General features: G+C 44.8%; 1 protein-coding gene across 6 annotated transcripts in view; it reads right to left on the reverse strand.

Moving 5' to 3' along the window:
- Positions 1-17,566, reverse strand: part of ZNF385B (zinc finger protein 385B) — a 384,342-nt gene that overhangs the window by 25,443 nt on the left and 341,333 nt on the right. For all 6 annotated transcript variants that reach the window (XM_075829528.1, XM_075829525.1, XM_075829527.1 and 3 more), the window contains one exon: positions 13,630-13,771. In XM_075829528.1, coding sequence (XP_075685643.1) covers positions 13,630-13,771 — 142 coding nt within the window. The remainder of the gene's footprint in view (positions 1-13,629; positions 13,772-17,566) is intronic.

The raw sequence follows: 17,566 nt of genomic DNA on the forward strand, positions 1-17,566 counted from the left end.
AGGAGCGGAATCCCCGGCCAAAAGGGGATTCCGCTCCTTCAGGGAGCTACAGTGGTTTTTTCTATACTGGAAGGGGGAGGGGGGTTGCTATCTACAGGGGGGCTGTGGGCTGTGTGGCACTACCTACAAAAAAGGACAACTGTGCAGGAGCACACAAAATACCCAGCTTTCCCGGGTTTTAAAAAAAAAAGTGTGGAAATAAACTAAGATATAACTTTTATTTAATCTAGATAAAAGGATTAATCCTTTAGCTAGACTAAATAAAAGTTATATCTTAGTTTATTTCCACACATTTATTTGATAGCTGGGTATTTTGTGTGCTCCTGCACAGTTGTCCTTTTTTGAATGTCTATTGCCCGCCAGCTATCAGGGTCATTTTGTAGTCCTTGCATTACCTACAAGGGGGCAGTGGGCAGTGTGGCACTACCTACCAGGGGGCTGTGGGCTGTGTGGCACTACCTACAAGGGGGCAGTGGGCAGTGTGGCACTACCTACCAGGGGGCTGTGGGCTGTGTGGCACTACCAACCAGGGGGCTGTGTGGCACTACCAACCAGGGGGCTGTGGGCTGGGTGGCACTACCTACAAGGGGGCAGTGGGCAGTGTGGCACTACCTACCAGGGGGCTGTGGGCTGTGTGGCACTACCAACCAGGGGGCTGTGGGCTGTGTGGCACTACCAACCAGGGGGCTGTGGGCTGTGTGGCACTACCTACCAGGGGGCTGTGGGCTGTGTGGCACTACCAACCAGGGGGCTGTGGGCTGTGTGGCACTACCAACCAGGGGGCTTTGGGGCACTACCAACCAGGGGGCTGTGGGGCAATACCAACCAGTGGGCTGTGTGGCACTACCAACCAGGGGGCTGTGCGGCACTCCCTACAGGGGGCTGTGCGGAACTCCCTACAGGGGGCTGTGCGGCGCTATCTACAAGGGGGCTGTATGGCGCTATCTACAAGGGGGCTGTGTGGCGCTATCTACAAGGGGGCTGTGTGGCGCTACCTACAAGGGGGCTGTGTGGCGCTACCTACAAGGGGGCTGTGTGGCTCTACCTACAAGGGGGCTGTCTGGCGCTACCTACAAGGGGGCTGTCTGGCGCTACCCACAAAGGAGCTGTGTGGTGCTACCTACAAGGGGCTGTGTGGTGCTACCTACAAGGGGCTGTGTGGCGCTACCTACAAGGGGCTGTGTGGCGCTACCTACAGGGGGAATCTGTGAGTGGTGGGCTGATGGTCATTTTACTGTGAGTGGTGGGCTGATGGTCATTTTACTGTGAGTGGGGGCTGATGGTCTTCAAGTGGTTTCCGCCTCTGACCTCCAATTGAAATTAATAGGAGGCAGAAAATACCTGCGGCACCTGTTTGTAGCTTCTTTTCCTGCGTCTTTTGCATTCGCTTCAACAGCTTAAGAAAAAACACAAAAAAAAGTTCACACAACGCTATCAGTTGCTGAAGGTATTTTGAGGCAGATTTTTTTTGCCTTACAAAAAACGTGTGTGAACAGACCCTACGAGTGTACTGCTTGTTCTTAACCGTTTTCTGTCTTTCTCAAAACAATTTTTGGTAGTGGGGCCCTGAGCAAATTTTGTTTTTCCAGTGCTGCCTCGAGTCCGAAAAGGTTGGGAAACTCTGTACTAGGCTACAGTGTCCTGTCATGGAGCAGCTCAGTTCATCATGGGAACGGGGCCTAGGTGAGTACAATTTTTGTTTTTGTTTGGGGTCACTGTCTACAAGGGGGAGGTGGGGGACTGTATGGCACTGTCTACAAGGGGGAGGTGGGGGGGGGGGCTGTATGGCACTGTCTACAAGGAGGGGTGGGGGCTGTATGGCACGATCTACAAAAAGGAGGTGGGGGATTATGGCACTGTCTACAGGGAGGCTGTATGGCAAAATCTACAGGGAGGCACTATACTATGTGGGGGCCACTAAGCCTACTGTGTAGGGGTACTACAGGTGGCATAATACTGTGGGCACAATTAGAGGCCAAAATACTGTGTCCTTGAAGGGGTTGTAATATATAATATTATTAAATATTATTATTATTATACTGTATGGGGGCACTAAAGGGGCATTATAATTTTTTTATGGGGCATTTTTTTTTAATGATGGGGTCGGGTGCCGAAAGATGATTTCGCACAGGGCGCCATCTATCCTAGGGCCGGCCCTGTCTCCGAGTTCATATCGCTCTATTTTTTTTTTTCTTATTCAAAAATTTTTATTGAGTTTCAAAACACAAAATTACACAACATAGTGGAGGGAAGGCCTCCACACCATAAATGGAACCGACAAACAAGGTCAGTGGACCAAATCAAAAACAAATCAGAACAACAACAAAGAAGAGAAATCAATCAATAATGTGCATCACATCTCAATAGGAAGGACACTGCGCAGTATACAACAGTAGCATGGAGAATTCTTACAGCAACACATCAGGAGGCACAGTGAGGCCACTTAATTCAAACAGAGAGGGAGCGGCACATTACCCTAGACAGGGGAAGAGAAAGTATAGAAAAAGGTCCCCAGAGGGGGAGGAGTAGGAGGGAGGGGAGAGGACAAGGGGATCCTGGACTCCGATTCTGGGGTATTCTGGGTGAAAAAACATCAGCCAGCAAGCGTCACAGTACATTTCACAAGAGCATAGGCCAACTCAGGTTACAGCCGTGAGGTAGGAAGGAGAAGAAAGAAACACTATCCAAGGATACCACGTAGATGTGTATTTTACCACAGCTGCCGGAGAGTGAGCCACCAGGTGTTCCATTCGCTGTATCGCGGCAACTTCCTGAAACCACTCATCTAATGTTGGAGGTATTGCCGTTTTCCACCTGCGCGGGATCACTGACTTTGCTGCCTGAAGGAGGTGTCTAACTAGTGAGCTTTTATAAACTTGTATTGGCATCGGGAACATGAATAAAAGAGCTGCTTCCGGAGAGTTGGGGACAGAGACTCCAGTAACCTCCAATATCAATTTAAGTACCGCATCCCAAAAACTCCTCAACAAGGGGCAACTCCACCAAACATGAGACATACAACCTCCTACATCACCACAACGCCAACAATTGTCAGGCATAGATGGATACCATTTATGAAGCGCAGCCGGGACCCGGTACCATCTAGATACTATTTTGTAGCTAGTTTCTTGGGCCCTAGTGGCTATAGATGCTTTTTGTGAGAGGGAGAAACATCGCTTCCATTGTGCGTCAGTAAATGTAGTATGCAATTCTCTCTCCCAGGCCCCGCAGAAGGAGGGGAGTTGTTGGGAACGCTGTGAAAGGAGTAACTTATATATCGTGGATATGATATGGGTAGGGGGCTGGGTGGAGACACATAGGCGCTCAAAGTCCGTCAACAACCGGTGAAGATGTGCGCGTCGCTTAACCGCTCCATAAAAGTGCTTTAACTGGGCATATTCATATATACGGCGAGTGGAGGGCACAGCATCGGGGCAGATGGATGTTAGAGGGAGAAGAGAGGAAGCGGAGAGAACCTGGGCAAAATACATGGGATTGGTGGACGGCCTGCCTAGGAAGGAGCGACCAGCCTTACCAGCAGGAAAGGCTGGATTGTCTGTGATTGGAGTTAAAGGACCCAGGGGGTCTATAAGCGTACTTTCAGGTCCTAAGGACCTCAATACCAGAAGGGTATGATGGACCACAAAGGAGGTTTGAGTCGGTCTGTTCCCGGGCAGGGTCCACGGCAGGGATGATAGGGTACTGGGACATAGTTGTTGAGCCAAACGGACCCATAGTTTTGATTCACGGTTATGAAAAAAATCTAAAACACGTGCGTGAGTTGATGCTAGATAGTAGAGCCTACAATCCGGCAGACCAACCCCACCCGTACCCCTGGAGCGAGTCAGAAGAGCCCGGCTCAGACGTGGGCGACCAGTCGGCCAAATGAAGGAGCCGAAGCAACGCTGAAGCCGCAACCAATAGAAGGATGGGATAGAGATGGGGATCGTCTGCAGGAGATAAAGCAAGCGGGGGAGGAGCGACATCTTAATAATATTGATACGGCCAAACCAGGAAAATTCAGTCTTATGCCAGGAATTAAGATCAGTGCGAAACTTGGCCAGTAGGGGGATATAATTATTTGTAAACAGTTGTGTAAGGTCACCACTTATACGGGCACCCAAATATGTAATACCTCTGGAGGGCCAAGAAAAGGGGAAATTACTTTGGAGAAGCGACACTAACGGGCCCGGGAGAGAAACATTTAGCGCTTCCGACTTAGAGAAATTGATTTTGAAATTAGACCATGTTCCAAAACGGGACAACTCGGACATCAATGAAGGAAGAGAGACATGAGGATCTGTGAGATAGACCAATAGGTCATCAGCAAATGCCGAGCACTTGTATTCCATCCCTCCAATATTAATACCCTTAATATCCGTGTTGCTCCGAATGGAGGCCATGAGGTGTTCCATAACCAGAACATATAACAGGGGGGATAGGGGACAACCCTGTCTCGTGCCATTGTAAATAGGGAAAGGTGCCGAGAGGGAGCCATTTATTTTTATTTGGGCCGAAGGCGTACGATACAATGCCATGATTTTTGCCAAGAGAGAGGGTCCTATTCCCACATGCCGAAGGGTTTGGTAAAGGGCAGGCCACGATATTCTGTCAAACGCCTTTTCAGCATCTAGGGACAGGATCATGAGCGGGATGTGGTTAGTCTGGGCGTGGTGGATAATATCTAGAGTTTTAAGGGTGTTATCCCGGGCCTCCCGACCAGGCACAAAGCCCACCTGATCCGGGTGGATTAGATCAGGCAGGTAGTTATTTAGTCTATTGGCGAGCAATTTGGCGTAAATTTTCAGGTCTACATTGAGCAAGGAGATGGGACGATAACTGGAGCAGAGTTGAGGATCCTTACCCGGCTTAGGGATAACCGTGACATGAGCCAAGGTGGAGCTAGGAGGAAACCGGACCTCCGGGGAGATAGAATTAAAAGCTGGCAGTAAAAACGGTAACAACCGGTCAGCCAACACCTTGTAAAACTTGGCAGTGTAGCCATCCGGGCCAGGACTCTTTCCCCCAGGAAGATCGGTTATAACCGCAAGGAGCTCCGGGGAGGTGAAGTCCTTATCAAGTTCCTCAGCTATCTCCCTAGACAACGGTGTGAAGGGAGAAGAGAAAGAATCCCCGTCTGGCAGATGAGAGTGGGTAGGGGTGGGAGGGTCAAGGTTGTAAAGATTAGAGAAAAAGGTATGGAAGCAATCCGCTATCTCTGGGGTCGTGTGAACCACCTGGCCAGAAGGAGCTTTAGTATTTGGGATGTGTGATTGGGCAATCTTAGTTTTTAAAGCTCTGGCCAACATGCGTCCGCTCTTATTGCCAAACTCGTAGAATTTACTGCGACAGACTTGGAGAGCGCGCTGCTGGGCAGAGTCCAACAGCCGTCTGGCATCCTGTCGGGCAACCTGTAACTCCCGTAAAATCGGAAGAGACAACGCACGCTTGTGGGCCAGTTCAAGAGTGCTAATTTTTTGGAGCGCAATTTTAAGGGAGTGGGCCCTTTCTCTTTTAAGGCGCGCTCCGTGTTTTATGAGGACCCCCCTGAGAACACATTTAAGGGCTTCCCAACGCACCAAGGGGGACGTGTCATCCTGAGCGTGATCAAGTGTGAAATATTCCACCGTTTGAAGTAAATCATCATGGCACATCCCATCCAGGAGCAGGGACTCATTCAGTCTCCAAGTCCAGGAGCCTTTAGTGATGAAGGGGAGTTGTAAGGTACAGTATACCGGGGCATGATCAGACCACAGGATACTGCCAATGGACGTAGAGGCTACCCAGGGGAGAGCATGCTGCTGGATGAAAATGTAATCCAAGCGACTGTAGGTGCCATGCGGATGGGAGTAGAAACTATAATCCCTATCAGTGGGGTGTTGTAGGCGCCATGCATCACAAAGTTGAAGCTGTAGGAGAGCACGCCTCGCCCGTCTAATAGCACCATATGCAACACTAGAGCGACCAGTAGAATTATCCACCGTCGGATCCAGAGTAAGGTTAAAGTCTCCGCACAGCACCACAGTCCCCCGGACCACCGGAAGGGCGGCTTCTATAAGTTGGAGAACGAAGGGCACCTGACCCTGATTGGGAGCATAAGCGTTAATCACCGTGAATTCCCTCCCACCAATATTAAGCACTAAGATGATGTATCTTGCGTCGGGACCGACAACCATATTAACAACCTGATGGGGGAGGGACTTGTGGAGGGCTATGGCAACTCCACACGATCTGGAGAGGGGATTATTACTGAAATGCCACGTAGTGTAATGTTTGTGCTTGATAGTAGGGGTATGTCCCTCCTTAAAGTGTGTCTCCTGGAAGCATGCAATGTGTACCTTACGCTTGTGTAGATGGTGTAGAATTTGCGCCCGCTTTTCAGGAACATTCAGCCCCTTCACATTGAAGGAGGCAATAGTAAGGTCAGCCATGGGTGCAGACTAAGCGGCTCGCTGAAGTATGCCGGCTAACGCACGAGGGATCGGAGTCCAGGATCGCCAGGAGGGAGGAAGAGGAGGGAAACAAGCTAGGAGTAAAGAACAGAGCATTAGAGAAAAACACAGACATAAAATCAAACAAAAAAGGCAGTAAGAAAACAACTGCCGCACCAGCTAAGCGCACAATTGCGGTAGACCAAAAATTCGGTCCAAAACCTACAGGGGGAAGGTGACAACTACGCATAAGAGTTATCCGCACTCCCCAGCGTACCATATTATAAATATTGACAGCTTAACATCATTGCACACTTTAAATAATGAGCAAGAGGAAGACATTGGAAGGCATCTGAAGGTAATACTCAAAACCACAGGCATTCTTGAAAACCGACAGCAAGTAAATACGTAAAAGGAAGGATTCCCGGGGTGTGAAATCCGGGTCATCACGCCGAACGGGCGGTCTCCATGGGTGGAGTAGGGTCCCGTTCTTGTCGGCGTCTAGATCTTCTGCGGGGTCCTCGTGGAGGGCGACCCTCTGCCACAGATAGAGGCCCAGGGAGCGGGCGTCTCCCTCTCGATCCTCCGCCAGCAGAGGATAACAATGAGGGCCACTCTGGTAACGCAACATGAGGAAGGTTCAAGTCCCGCAAGAAACTAGGCAAGTCGGTCGGGGATCGCACGGTATAGGTACGGCCATCCCGTCTGACCATAAGGGCAAACGGGAAGCCCCACCTGTAAATGATGTCCCGGTTTCGGAGCACCTCCAGCAGGGGCTTGAGAGCAGCTCTTTGCGCCAGCGTATGTCGAGATAAATCCGGCAAAATACGTAACTGCGTGCCTTGATGGAGAATGATGGGCTGCCGCCGGATTTTTTGCAGGATAGAGTCCTTGATTGCGTAGAAATGGATTCGGCAGATGACATCCCTCGGCCGAGGATCATCAGCACTTACAGGGCGGAGAGCTCTATGTGCCCGGTCGATCTCTATATGGGTATTTGGCGGACGGCCTAGTAAAGTATTGAAGATGGTGGAGAGAGTTGAAAACAGATCGGACGTAGGAATAGATTCGGGCAATCCTCTCACACGTAGGTTGTTCCTCCTGTTACGATTTTCGATATCATCGAGGTGTTGTTGCAAAGTGAACAGCTGAGCTGAGTGCTGCTGAATAGTAGATTGGATATTTGCAATAGTGGCATTATCAGCAACCCGCTCCTGCGTAAGAGTGTCCACCCTTGTAGAAAGTGAGGAAAGTTCAGCCCGAAATTGAGTAAACTCCAGCTTACATTCTTCCACGATCTGTCTGGCAAAGGAAGACATATCAGCCCTGGTGGGCAACAGTTGGACAAGCTGGCGGATGTCTGAAAGAGTCGCCGGCCTATTTTCACATATACCTCCAGACGACGGGTCTGTGAGACTTAATGCAAGGTCTGCTGGTATATCCATCGGAGCATGGGCATATTCCAGGTCAGGAGAAGGAAGTGGGTGGAATTGAGGACCCTGGTCACGGGTATGTAATGCAGGCAAAGTCCCGGATTGAAGGGGAAATCCCACATGCCCGGCCGGGGCGGTGGTTGAGGGGACTTTTGGGGCGCTGCTCCTTGAGGAGCTGGAGGACCAAGATGGGGGGGCCCCCACCAGCCCAGGGCCCCTGAGAGGAGTGGGGAGGTCTGGGACTAGTGGCCCTACAGGCTGTAAAGAGACACTGGGGGCAGGAGGTTCAGAGCCTCGGTACTCACTGCGCCTCTCATATGAATCGTCCTGCTGTGGAGCTGTAGTCAGGGCAGCTGTGGCGTCTCCTGCGACCCTGGAGGCCGGATCAGGTGGTAGCAGGCCGCAGTCAGGTCCAGGAGGTAGCTGGCCATCAGGCCATGAAAGCAATGGCGTAGGTGGATGGAGACCCGACGTCTGCAGGCCAGCCGGAGAGCGCCGGCGGCCATCTTGAGAGGCCACGAGGCCTGATGGCAGAAAAGCGGCACCTGCCGCGGAGGGAGCCCCAGATGCCTCACAATGAGACCGAGGGTCCGATACCCTCTGCACCGGGGCTCTCCCATCCGGAGAGATTGTGAAGGGGGCCGTATTCCCCAGAGCAGGCCCACATCTGAGCACCACAGAGTCCCGGCGGCCATCTTGGATGCAGGCAGGCGAGGTCGGCCGGGCCGCAGGATCCTCCACAGCCCGGAGAAGAGATGCGGAATCGGAGGCCTCCAGATTCTGGACCCGGACGGGTAAGTGAGCGACTTCTGTTGCCGTCTCTATCAGCTCAGGGCACTGAGACAGTGGAGATGGAGAGGTCGGGCGGCCATCTTGACCCCCGGCCTCGGCCCGGATCGAGGCCCGGAGCTGCATCTGGGGTTGTCGCCCGAAGTATTCCCCGATATCACGCTGGGGTGATGAGGGGCAGGTAGGGGCTGCTGCCTTGTGTTTTTTAGTCGTCTTCCCCATGTCTGAGAGTGGATGTCAGCCGATTTTAGCACACTGGGTGAGGAGCTGGAGAAAGCACGTCTTCACTCTCCCATAGCTGGCCACGCCCCCCATATCGCTCTATTTTTGACGTGATCTGACAGTGTCCTCTTTAATATGATTGAGAACTAAATTTTACTTCTAAAATGCAAGTAGTGCCTCTCAGTGGAAGCCGTAGATTATATATTATAAAATCTTTATATTTTATAAAGTATCTTTAATTATATTAAAAATACAAGATAGTATATGCATGTCAGGATGCAATTGGAGGATAATCTTAAATAATAGGTTTAGGTTGATTTTGCCAAACACCACTGAATCTACAGACAATAATCACAATTTCATCTGTCAGGGAAAAAAGAAAAACTACAAGGGTTCATCCACATGTACAGAGGTACCTGCAGCTCTGCAGCTCAGTATGGAGCCATAGACACTCTATGTGCCACCATATGGTGCCCATGTAAGCACAGTATTATGGATCCGTACAACTCGGAGGTCATATGTAGCCGTGATATGGTCATGTCTGTGCATAAGGCAAAACAAACACTAAAGTTGCCTATACACATTAGATTAATTTGCCAAGAATTTAATTTGTATGGACCCCCCTGACTGTCCTCTGACGTCAAGCCTTAGGCTAGAATCACACATGCGGTGTTCATGTCGGATTTTGATGCAGTTTCTTTTAGCCAAACATGGGAGTGGATACAAAAGAGAGGAGAAGTTTTAGTCTTTCCTTTATACTTTTACTTCTTTTTGGACCCACTCGGGCTTTGGCACAAAAAACTGCATGAAAAACTGCATCACAACAGCATGTGTGAATCTAGTCTTATGCTGTAAACACTGAGGCTATGAGAATCTGACAAGCATTGTCTGCGATGCAAATCCCAAAAATTAGCATTCTTTAGTATATACAGGCAATATCGTTTCATTGTATTAAAGTAAATGACTAAAATAAGCGGCGTGCTACACCATCCATGTAAATGAAAAAAATAAAAATAAATTGGTTCTGGTCATATATTTTTTCAGTCAGTATAAATTATCTAGAAGTTAAAAGAAAGACGTGATTTTCCTCTTGGCAAAAGAAGGCTGTAAATGGCAGCGTGTGATGTACGACGGGCTATATGTTGACATAGTTGCTTTGTGCCGTTTCATGCTCGTAGAAATTGTCTAGCTATTTTCTCCTTTTATTGCGCGTGGAAGCTCCATGTGCCGGCATAATGGAAATCTACACTTCCTTTGTGGATGGATTTAGTTCAGATTATTGTGCTCTCTCTGTTTCCTAGGAAATGGCCAGATTTTCAACATATATTTTACTGTCATGCTTCTATTCTTAATGGGACACCTAGTGGGTAATGAATGATTACTATCCTACTCCCAAGGATAGAATAGGAAATGTATTTTGTTGATTGCCTTTACTTGGAAAGAAATACAATATCTCACTTCCTTTTGAAGGATTAATTACTGTCATCAGACAAAAAATAAACACTTCAACTTCTCTGCACTAATAATATATCTCATAGACAATAAAGTTTCTAAGACTAAATAAATATGTAGGAATAAGAAGAACCATCTGCAACCACATTGGATCGCGCATTGTCCATTGCATCAAGACTGGGGGAGAGTGTTCTCACTGACTACACGTTGGACTGGTTACTCAGCGCCATTTGAGCGGTAAAAAATTCCATGTGTTTGTCTGAAGTATAGTGTTGATGAATAACCCATGTGCAATGTGAAGTCCCACCATAGCTACTTATTACCTAGCTACAGGTTAAGTGTTTGATCGCTGTGGGTCCCACTGCTATCTCCGTGAGGCCCATAGAGAATGGATGACCACCGCTCCGATCAAACAGTTGTCACAGGAACTTGTTGATCAGTGTGGGTCCCAGCAATGTATATGTGATAAGTTGTTATGGTGGGACAACCCCTTTAAATACACTATTTGGACATCCCATTTCAAAATCAAGGGGGTTAATATGGAGTTGGGCCCCATTTTGAGGATATAACGGCCTCCACTCTTCAGGAAAGGTTTTCCCAAAAGATTTTGTAGTCTGTCCATGGTAATTTGTGCCCATTCAGTCAAGAGAGCAGTCTGGCTTGCAATCACAATTAATCGCAAGGGGTTTAATGGGGTTAAGGTCAGGGCTCTGTGAAACTACCTGAGTTCCTCTACACCAAACTCATCACACCATGTCTTTAAGGACCTCACGTTGTACTCCGGGGCACAGTCATGCTGGAACAGGAAAGGCCTCCCCCAAGCTGTTTCCACAAAGTTTGAAGCATATACTTGTCTAAAAGGTCTGTATGCTGTAGCATTAATATTACCCTTCACTGGAAATAAGGGGCCTAGACCAAACCCTGAAAAACAGCCCCAGACCATTAGCCCTCCTTCAGCTAAATTTTACAGTAGGAACTATGCATTCTGGTAGGTAGCATTCTCCTGTCATCCGCCAAACCCACTTTCGTCCATCAGATTGCCATATAGTAAAATGTGATTCGACACTCCAGAGAACATATTTCCACTGCTCCAGACTCCAATAGTGGCATGCTTTTCACCACTCTAGCCGACGCTTGGCATTGAGCATGGTAATCTTAAGACTGTGTGCAGCTGCTTGACCATGGAAACCCAGTTCATGAAGCTCCCGACGCACTTGGTGGCCGACTCTGTGAGTATGTGTGGTCCACCACTTTGTGGCTGAGTTTTTGTTACTCCTATATGCTTTAACTGTACAATAATAGCAGCATACTTGCCAACAGTCCCGATTTTGTCAGGACAGTGCCGTGAACCAGACCACAAAAGGGGCATTGTCTATGCAAATATGCACAGAAAGTGTGCCTTTACAGCCATTTTGGGGGTGTTCCTCAGCAGAGCAGGGTTGGGCTTAAATGTCTTGATTTTGGGGCTTCAAATGTTGGTAATAATGTAGTAGTTACAGTTGACTAGGGCAGATCTAGCAAAATTAGAAATATTAAACTGACTTGTGAGAAAAATTGCCATCCGATGACCGTGTCACGTTTAAAGTCACTGAGCACTTCAGTATAACACATACCGCTACCAATGTTTGTCTATGGAGATCGCATGGCTGTGTGCTTGATTTTACGCACCTGTTTGTAAGGGGCGTGTCTAAAACACCTAAACTCAATAATAAAAAGAGAGGTCCACATACTTTTGACCATGAAGTGTATATGCCTCCTCTCCGATATGTATGTGTAGTGAAATAAATTGCTGCATACATTAGATAAACCTATGTTTTCAAGGATACTTAAAATAAAAGAAAAAAAGCTATGGCAGCAGCAAATCACTTGTCAACATAACATGAATTATTAGTATACCAGGTTACTCCATTATTAGTATACCAGGTTACTCCATTGTTCTCTGTGGTGTTCTAATTTGCAATGTTGTCAGTTTGCAATTGATGTCTATGATTTTTTTTTACTCGTTGTACTGTTTATTAATTGTTAAAATCTACTAAAATGCAAAAATTTAAGCTGACATCCATTGTCCGTATGTACAATGCAATATTGTGTTCTTTGTCACAATGTAACTTTTTGGTTTTGATTCTTTTATACATTTTTATACTATGTGCTGTCTTTCTATGTGGTTAGTGAATAACTGCAGATACTTTGCTTTGTATATCTTGTACGGAGTACGGAATTACATCAGTGTGGATAGAAACCTACTACTGCCTACTACTGCCAAAGATCAGCCAAATACTGTATAATGCATTGTGTTAAGTAATTGAGATGAATGTAGATCACTTTGTAAACATTTGTTTTCACTGTGACATTAAAGAGTCACTTTCTGTTGATCAATGTCAGAAAACCTAATTAGTTCCTCTGAGAGTTAATGATGTTACACAATAAAACATGAAAAAGTCCAAGGGGAATAATACTTCTTATAGACATGATACTAAGAATGTCATGGGAAGGGAAAATAACAGACGGAAAAGAAAAAAGAATAGAGAGAAGAGGTAGAATAAGATTAGGGTGTAAGGAAGAAAAAAGGGTCAGTGAATGGGAAGGGGGAGGAAGCTGCCATATGGCCAATGCCAACCACACCACAACAACCTCACATCAGAAGGTCTGAAGATAAAGGATCCACAATTATGCTCTATGCGTATAGAACCTTTTAAATACTAGTTTTAACAACCTATCCTGCAATGTGGAATGGGCTGTCTAGTTTTTATTACAGGGGTACCCCAACAATAAGCTGATTAGCAGTCTCTAGAAGCATCCGGTAGGCAGATATACTGCAGGGGAAATTAAGAATTAAATAGCACACAGAGAAATCAATTAGGACAACCACAGGGGTAGACGCTAACAGAAGGGTCCCTAATAAAACATGTAGGCACATTGGGATATTTTATTGGTTTTTATGCTTTTTGAATAAAAACTCTGCAAAAGTTTATAACATTTTCACTAATTTAGGAGCAATTCCACTCAATTTAAAAAACAAACCATATTAAATGAGTAGTACTTTGTTGTGGTTAGAAATGTTTTATTTTGATTCTTGCTGAAAAGCATCATCGTCTTCTAATTGCAACTTTTTCTGTATTCACCAGTACTCAGATGCTAAAAGCATACAAGTATAGTTATTATAGGGTTGGAATTGCTCTATAATATTTTGAGCAGCTGCTCAATATTTGACATTCATTAGATTTGTTCACAAATACATTCACATGTTCACTTTTAGATAAGGTAAAGAAAATGAAGCACAAAAAAACAACAGTTTTATTGACCTGATTTGTGGCTGGCCGTTGAGCTCGTAATAGCCTTGGTGCTGTCCTTGGGAGAACCCGTTTTTTGCTTATTTTTCGTGGACTCTAGTGATTTGAGCTTCTTGGCATGTTTACTGCCTTTGTAGTGCGCTTCAGCTTGGCTCTACAAAGGAGAACAAATCAGGCTTATTTTCTTACCATTTTAGACAACACAAGAGGGTAATGAACTTTATAAGGAACAACACAAAAACCTGACACAAAAATTAATGGTTATAAAGTGCATGAAGCAAATGAATGTCTAATATTGGATTCACACGATCGTAGCAAACCTCAGACGTGATAACTGCTGCACCCCTGTGGGACGCGTTATCACACATCCCCCATAGTCTAGAGTCTATGGAGGGACGCGTGAAGTGCAAAAAAATAGGACATGTCCTATCTTTTCACTGACCCTTCACACGCTCCGTTGAAGCAATGGCCGTGTGAACGGCCCCATTGAATTACATAGGTCCGTGTGACGTATTCAACGTTCGTGTGAATAAGGCCTTACATATATATATATATATATATATATATATATATATATATATATATATATATATAAATTTGATCTCATACTCAACATATATGCACATAATAAAATAAAAATCTTATTACAATTTTACTCAGTTCAAGAAATAATGTATTGAGTACTGTAAATTAGTAATAATCGACAATGTTAATGAACTCATACAGGGATATTGTACATGGCATTTTATCATGGGGATCTAGAACAGCATGTAGCCTTTGGTAGGAGACATTCATAGAAATCAAGTGTACATATATCATCAGACTGTTGGTGCCCTATACTATGTCTGCAATTGAAACCAGGCAAGATGAGCTCTTAGGTTCCAATGCTAAAAATGGATAGGCAGCAAAGATTTCTTTAAGACTGTTTGCTTCCCCCAGCTAACAGAATATCTGGGAGACTGACAAATACGTGTTTTTTTTAAATATTTTCTTTCTCATTTCTAACTTAAAGGGATTTTCCCTTCACAGACTTTTTTGCATATCAACTAAGCCTTATTTGTGGAGGTCCGACCACTGGGATCCCCACGAAACAATTTGCTGCACATGTGTGGTCACAGTTAAATGATTATTTATGCACCCGCTCTCAGTCTTAGCAATCGACCCCCACTAATCAGAAATTCCAGTAGATGTACGATAAAAAGTCTCAAAGGAAACAACTACTAGGCATAGCAGCTGCAATGGGGCACAGCGACCAATGGGGACCACCTTTACTCAGAGTTGGGGTGCAGTTAGTGATCATTTTGTATAATAAAAGGAGAGATTGAAAGAAGGTAGGAGAATTGAATACAAGGAAACAAAGGAAAAAAATAATTATTTGGGGACCCTTTATGTCGTTGTGTCCTGAACTCACATGCTAGGGCCCCTTTCGCTGTTAGGCCCATCATTCATTGTTACGCCTTTGATGGTAAAACTCTTGGAAGTGTCACACGAAGGAACAAAATTTATATTTTATCCTGATTTCCACTTAATAACCAATAACAATTTTCTGATGCTAAGGAGACAGTGTAATGTATTGCCAGAATGGTGCCATTACAAGCAAAAATAAGTGGTGCCGCAAATATATAATGCACAAGTGTTGGGTTTATAATGCCTGTATTGGATAAAATTACCAACATGAATACAACCCACGTTACTTCAGATCTAAATGGTCAATTTTATAAGATGTGATGTGTTATGTATTTCCGCAATTCCACTCATTAAACAAATTAAATACTCCCTGGCAACAATGAAATTAGAGATTTAATCAGCAGACTAATACTGTAATTGTCAGAATTGTATTTCCTGAATTCCATTGGTCCTATGATATAAAGATATATATCCAATAATGAATATTAAATATGCAAGATAATATTGTAAAATTAAATAGGTAATCACAACAATAGCTTGCTTGGTAGATGTCCAAAGATAAGGGGAATGTATCTATTAGGGTATGTTCACACGCACTAATTACGGACGTAATTCGGGCGTTTTTGCCCCGAATTACGTCCGAAAATAGCGCCTCAATAGTGTTGACAAACATCTGCCCATTAAAAGCAATGGGCAGACGTTTGTCTGTTCACACGAGGCGTAATTTACGCGCCGCTGTCATATGACGGCGCGTAAATAGACGCCCGCGTCAAAGAAGTGACCTGTCACTTCTTTGGGCGTAATTGGAGCCGTTATTCATTGACTCCAATGAATAGCAGCGCCAATTACATCCGTAATGGACGCGGCATTCAAGCGCCTGCACATGCCGTTACGGCTGAAATTACGGGGATGTTTTCAGGCGGAAACATCCCCGTAATTTCAGCCGTTACGGAAGCTGTCGTGTGAACATACCCTTATACTGATATCATTATTTATCACATTATTATAATAAACATTCATTATCTGTGATTAGTTACAGGGACAGGCTAAAAATATTTATTATTTTTTAAAATGTCTTTTATTTTATTATGTATTATCAAAAGTATATTATACTGAACATCAAAACAGTGAAACATTTATGTTTTAGGCATTGCAGAGGCTGTTTTTGTTTTTAGGAAACCCCTTTAATACGACTTATTAGGGCATAATAAATACGGTAAGTTTTCCGGGAAACATTAACCAATCCTTAAGATACCGTATACTTGAAGAAACTCAAAACATATTATAATGATAGGCCATAAATTTATATTTTAGGCTAGAAACCCCTATATTGTGTACACAGTACCAAGCTATAAAAATGTCTTGGAAATTTAAGGAAATTCAACTAATGAAGTTTTCGCACATTAAAAGAAGGGAATAGTATATGGCATAATTCACAAAATGACACAGTTTCTAACACCCAGAGTTTTAGATCCAGCATTTACTACAGTTACTGAAGTTTTGGATTTTTTTTTTTATTTGTTACTGTGGTTGCAATGCAGAGGCTAGTTGATAAGATTTGCCTTATTGGACTTAAAATTTACTTCCAGAGTGATTAATGTTATATTGTTACCTGCAGCTTTCCATGCTGAATCAGGGGCAATGCTACGGGGGAGCTGGTGCAGTATGTCACTCTGGTTTTGGGTGCAAAGGAAAGCACCAACATGTCAATCTGCTTAGGCCAAGGCAATAAACCCAATATTTGCCCCAGGTAAAGGAAACCTAGTGACACACCAGTCATGAAACTGGAATTGGTTAGCATAAATAAACCATCTCACTATTTACATCCTTTCTAATATATACAAATATTTTTTCCCCTAGTAGAGCCATTTTAGTCTTCACTACTTACAGGCTGAATTCATAGCTGCTTTCTTGTTTGCATTTTTTCTTTCACGGTCCTAAAGAAAAAGTTTGGGCTAGGTCAAGAGAAGAAGACATAGAACTTCCCAAGAGAGTCACTATCTTCTAATAGTGCCCTTAGATCTTTAAACTGCTCCATTTTCTGAATGTACATAAACTCCTGCATTTTTTATCAGGCTGGCAATTCTGTGCAATAAAGCTAATGAATTCCAGCAGGTAGTCTATGCCGAATATTCCCAGTCCACTTCCAGCCTTTATATACTCTTTCTCACTTTCTGACTTCAGATCCTCCGGGAGGCTGAAGAGCTGTGTATGTTTTTTAAAAAGAACTTGAATGGGTCGTCTGGTGCTTTCCAAAAACTAAACGAATTGTAAAATACTCAGTTGTCTCGTTACTTTTGATATGGTAGATATAATTTCAGAGCTTGACAATGTAAAGATATACAAATGTGAATACCAGCGCCAAGTGCAGATATTTTGGGGATTATAAAACAGTATTTTTTTTAGTGTATCAAATTATTCTAATTTTTAATTCAACGTTTCTAAGTAATAAACGAGTTATTACTAATTGATGGAGGCCCCAAATAATTATTTGGCTCCTCCATCAATTAGCCAGAGCAGAGAGGGACTACTAAAGTCTGTT

This window comes from Rhinoderma darwinii, chromosome 6 (assembly GCF_050947455.1).
Source record: "Rhinoderma darwinii isolate aRhiDar2 chromosome 6, aRhiDar2.hap1, whole genome shotgun sequence".
NCBI lineage: Eukaryota > Metazoa > Chordata > Amphibia > Anura > Rhinodermatidae > Rhinoderma > Rhinoderma darwinii.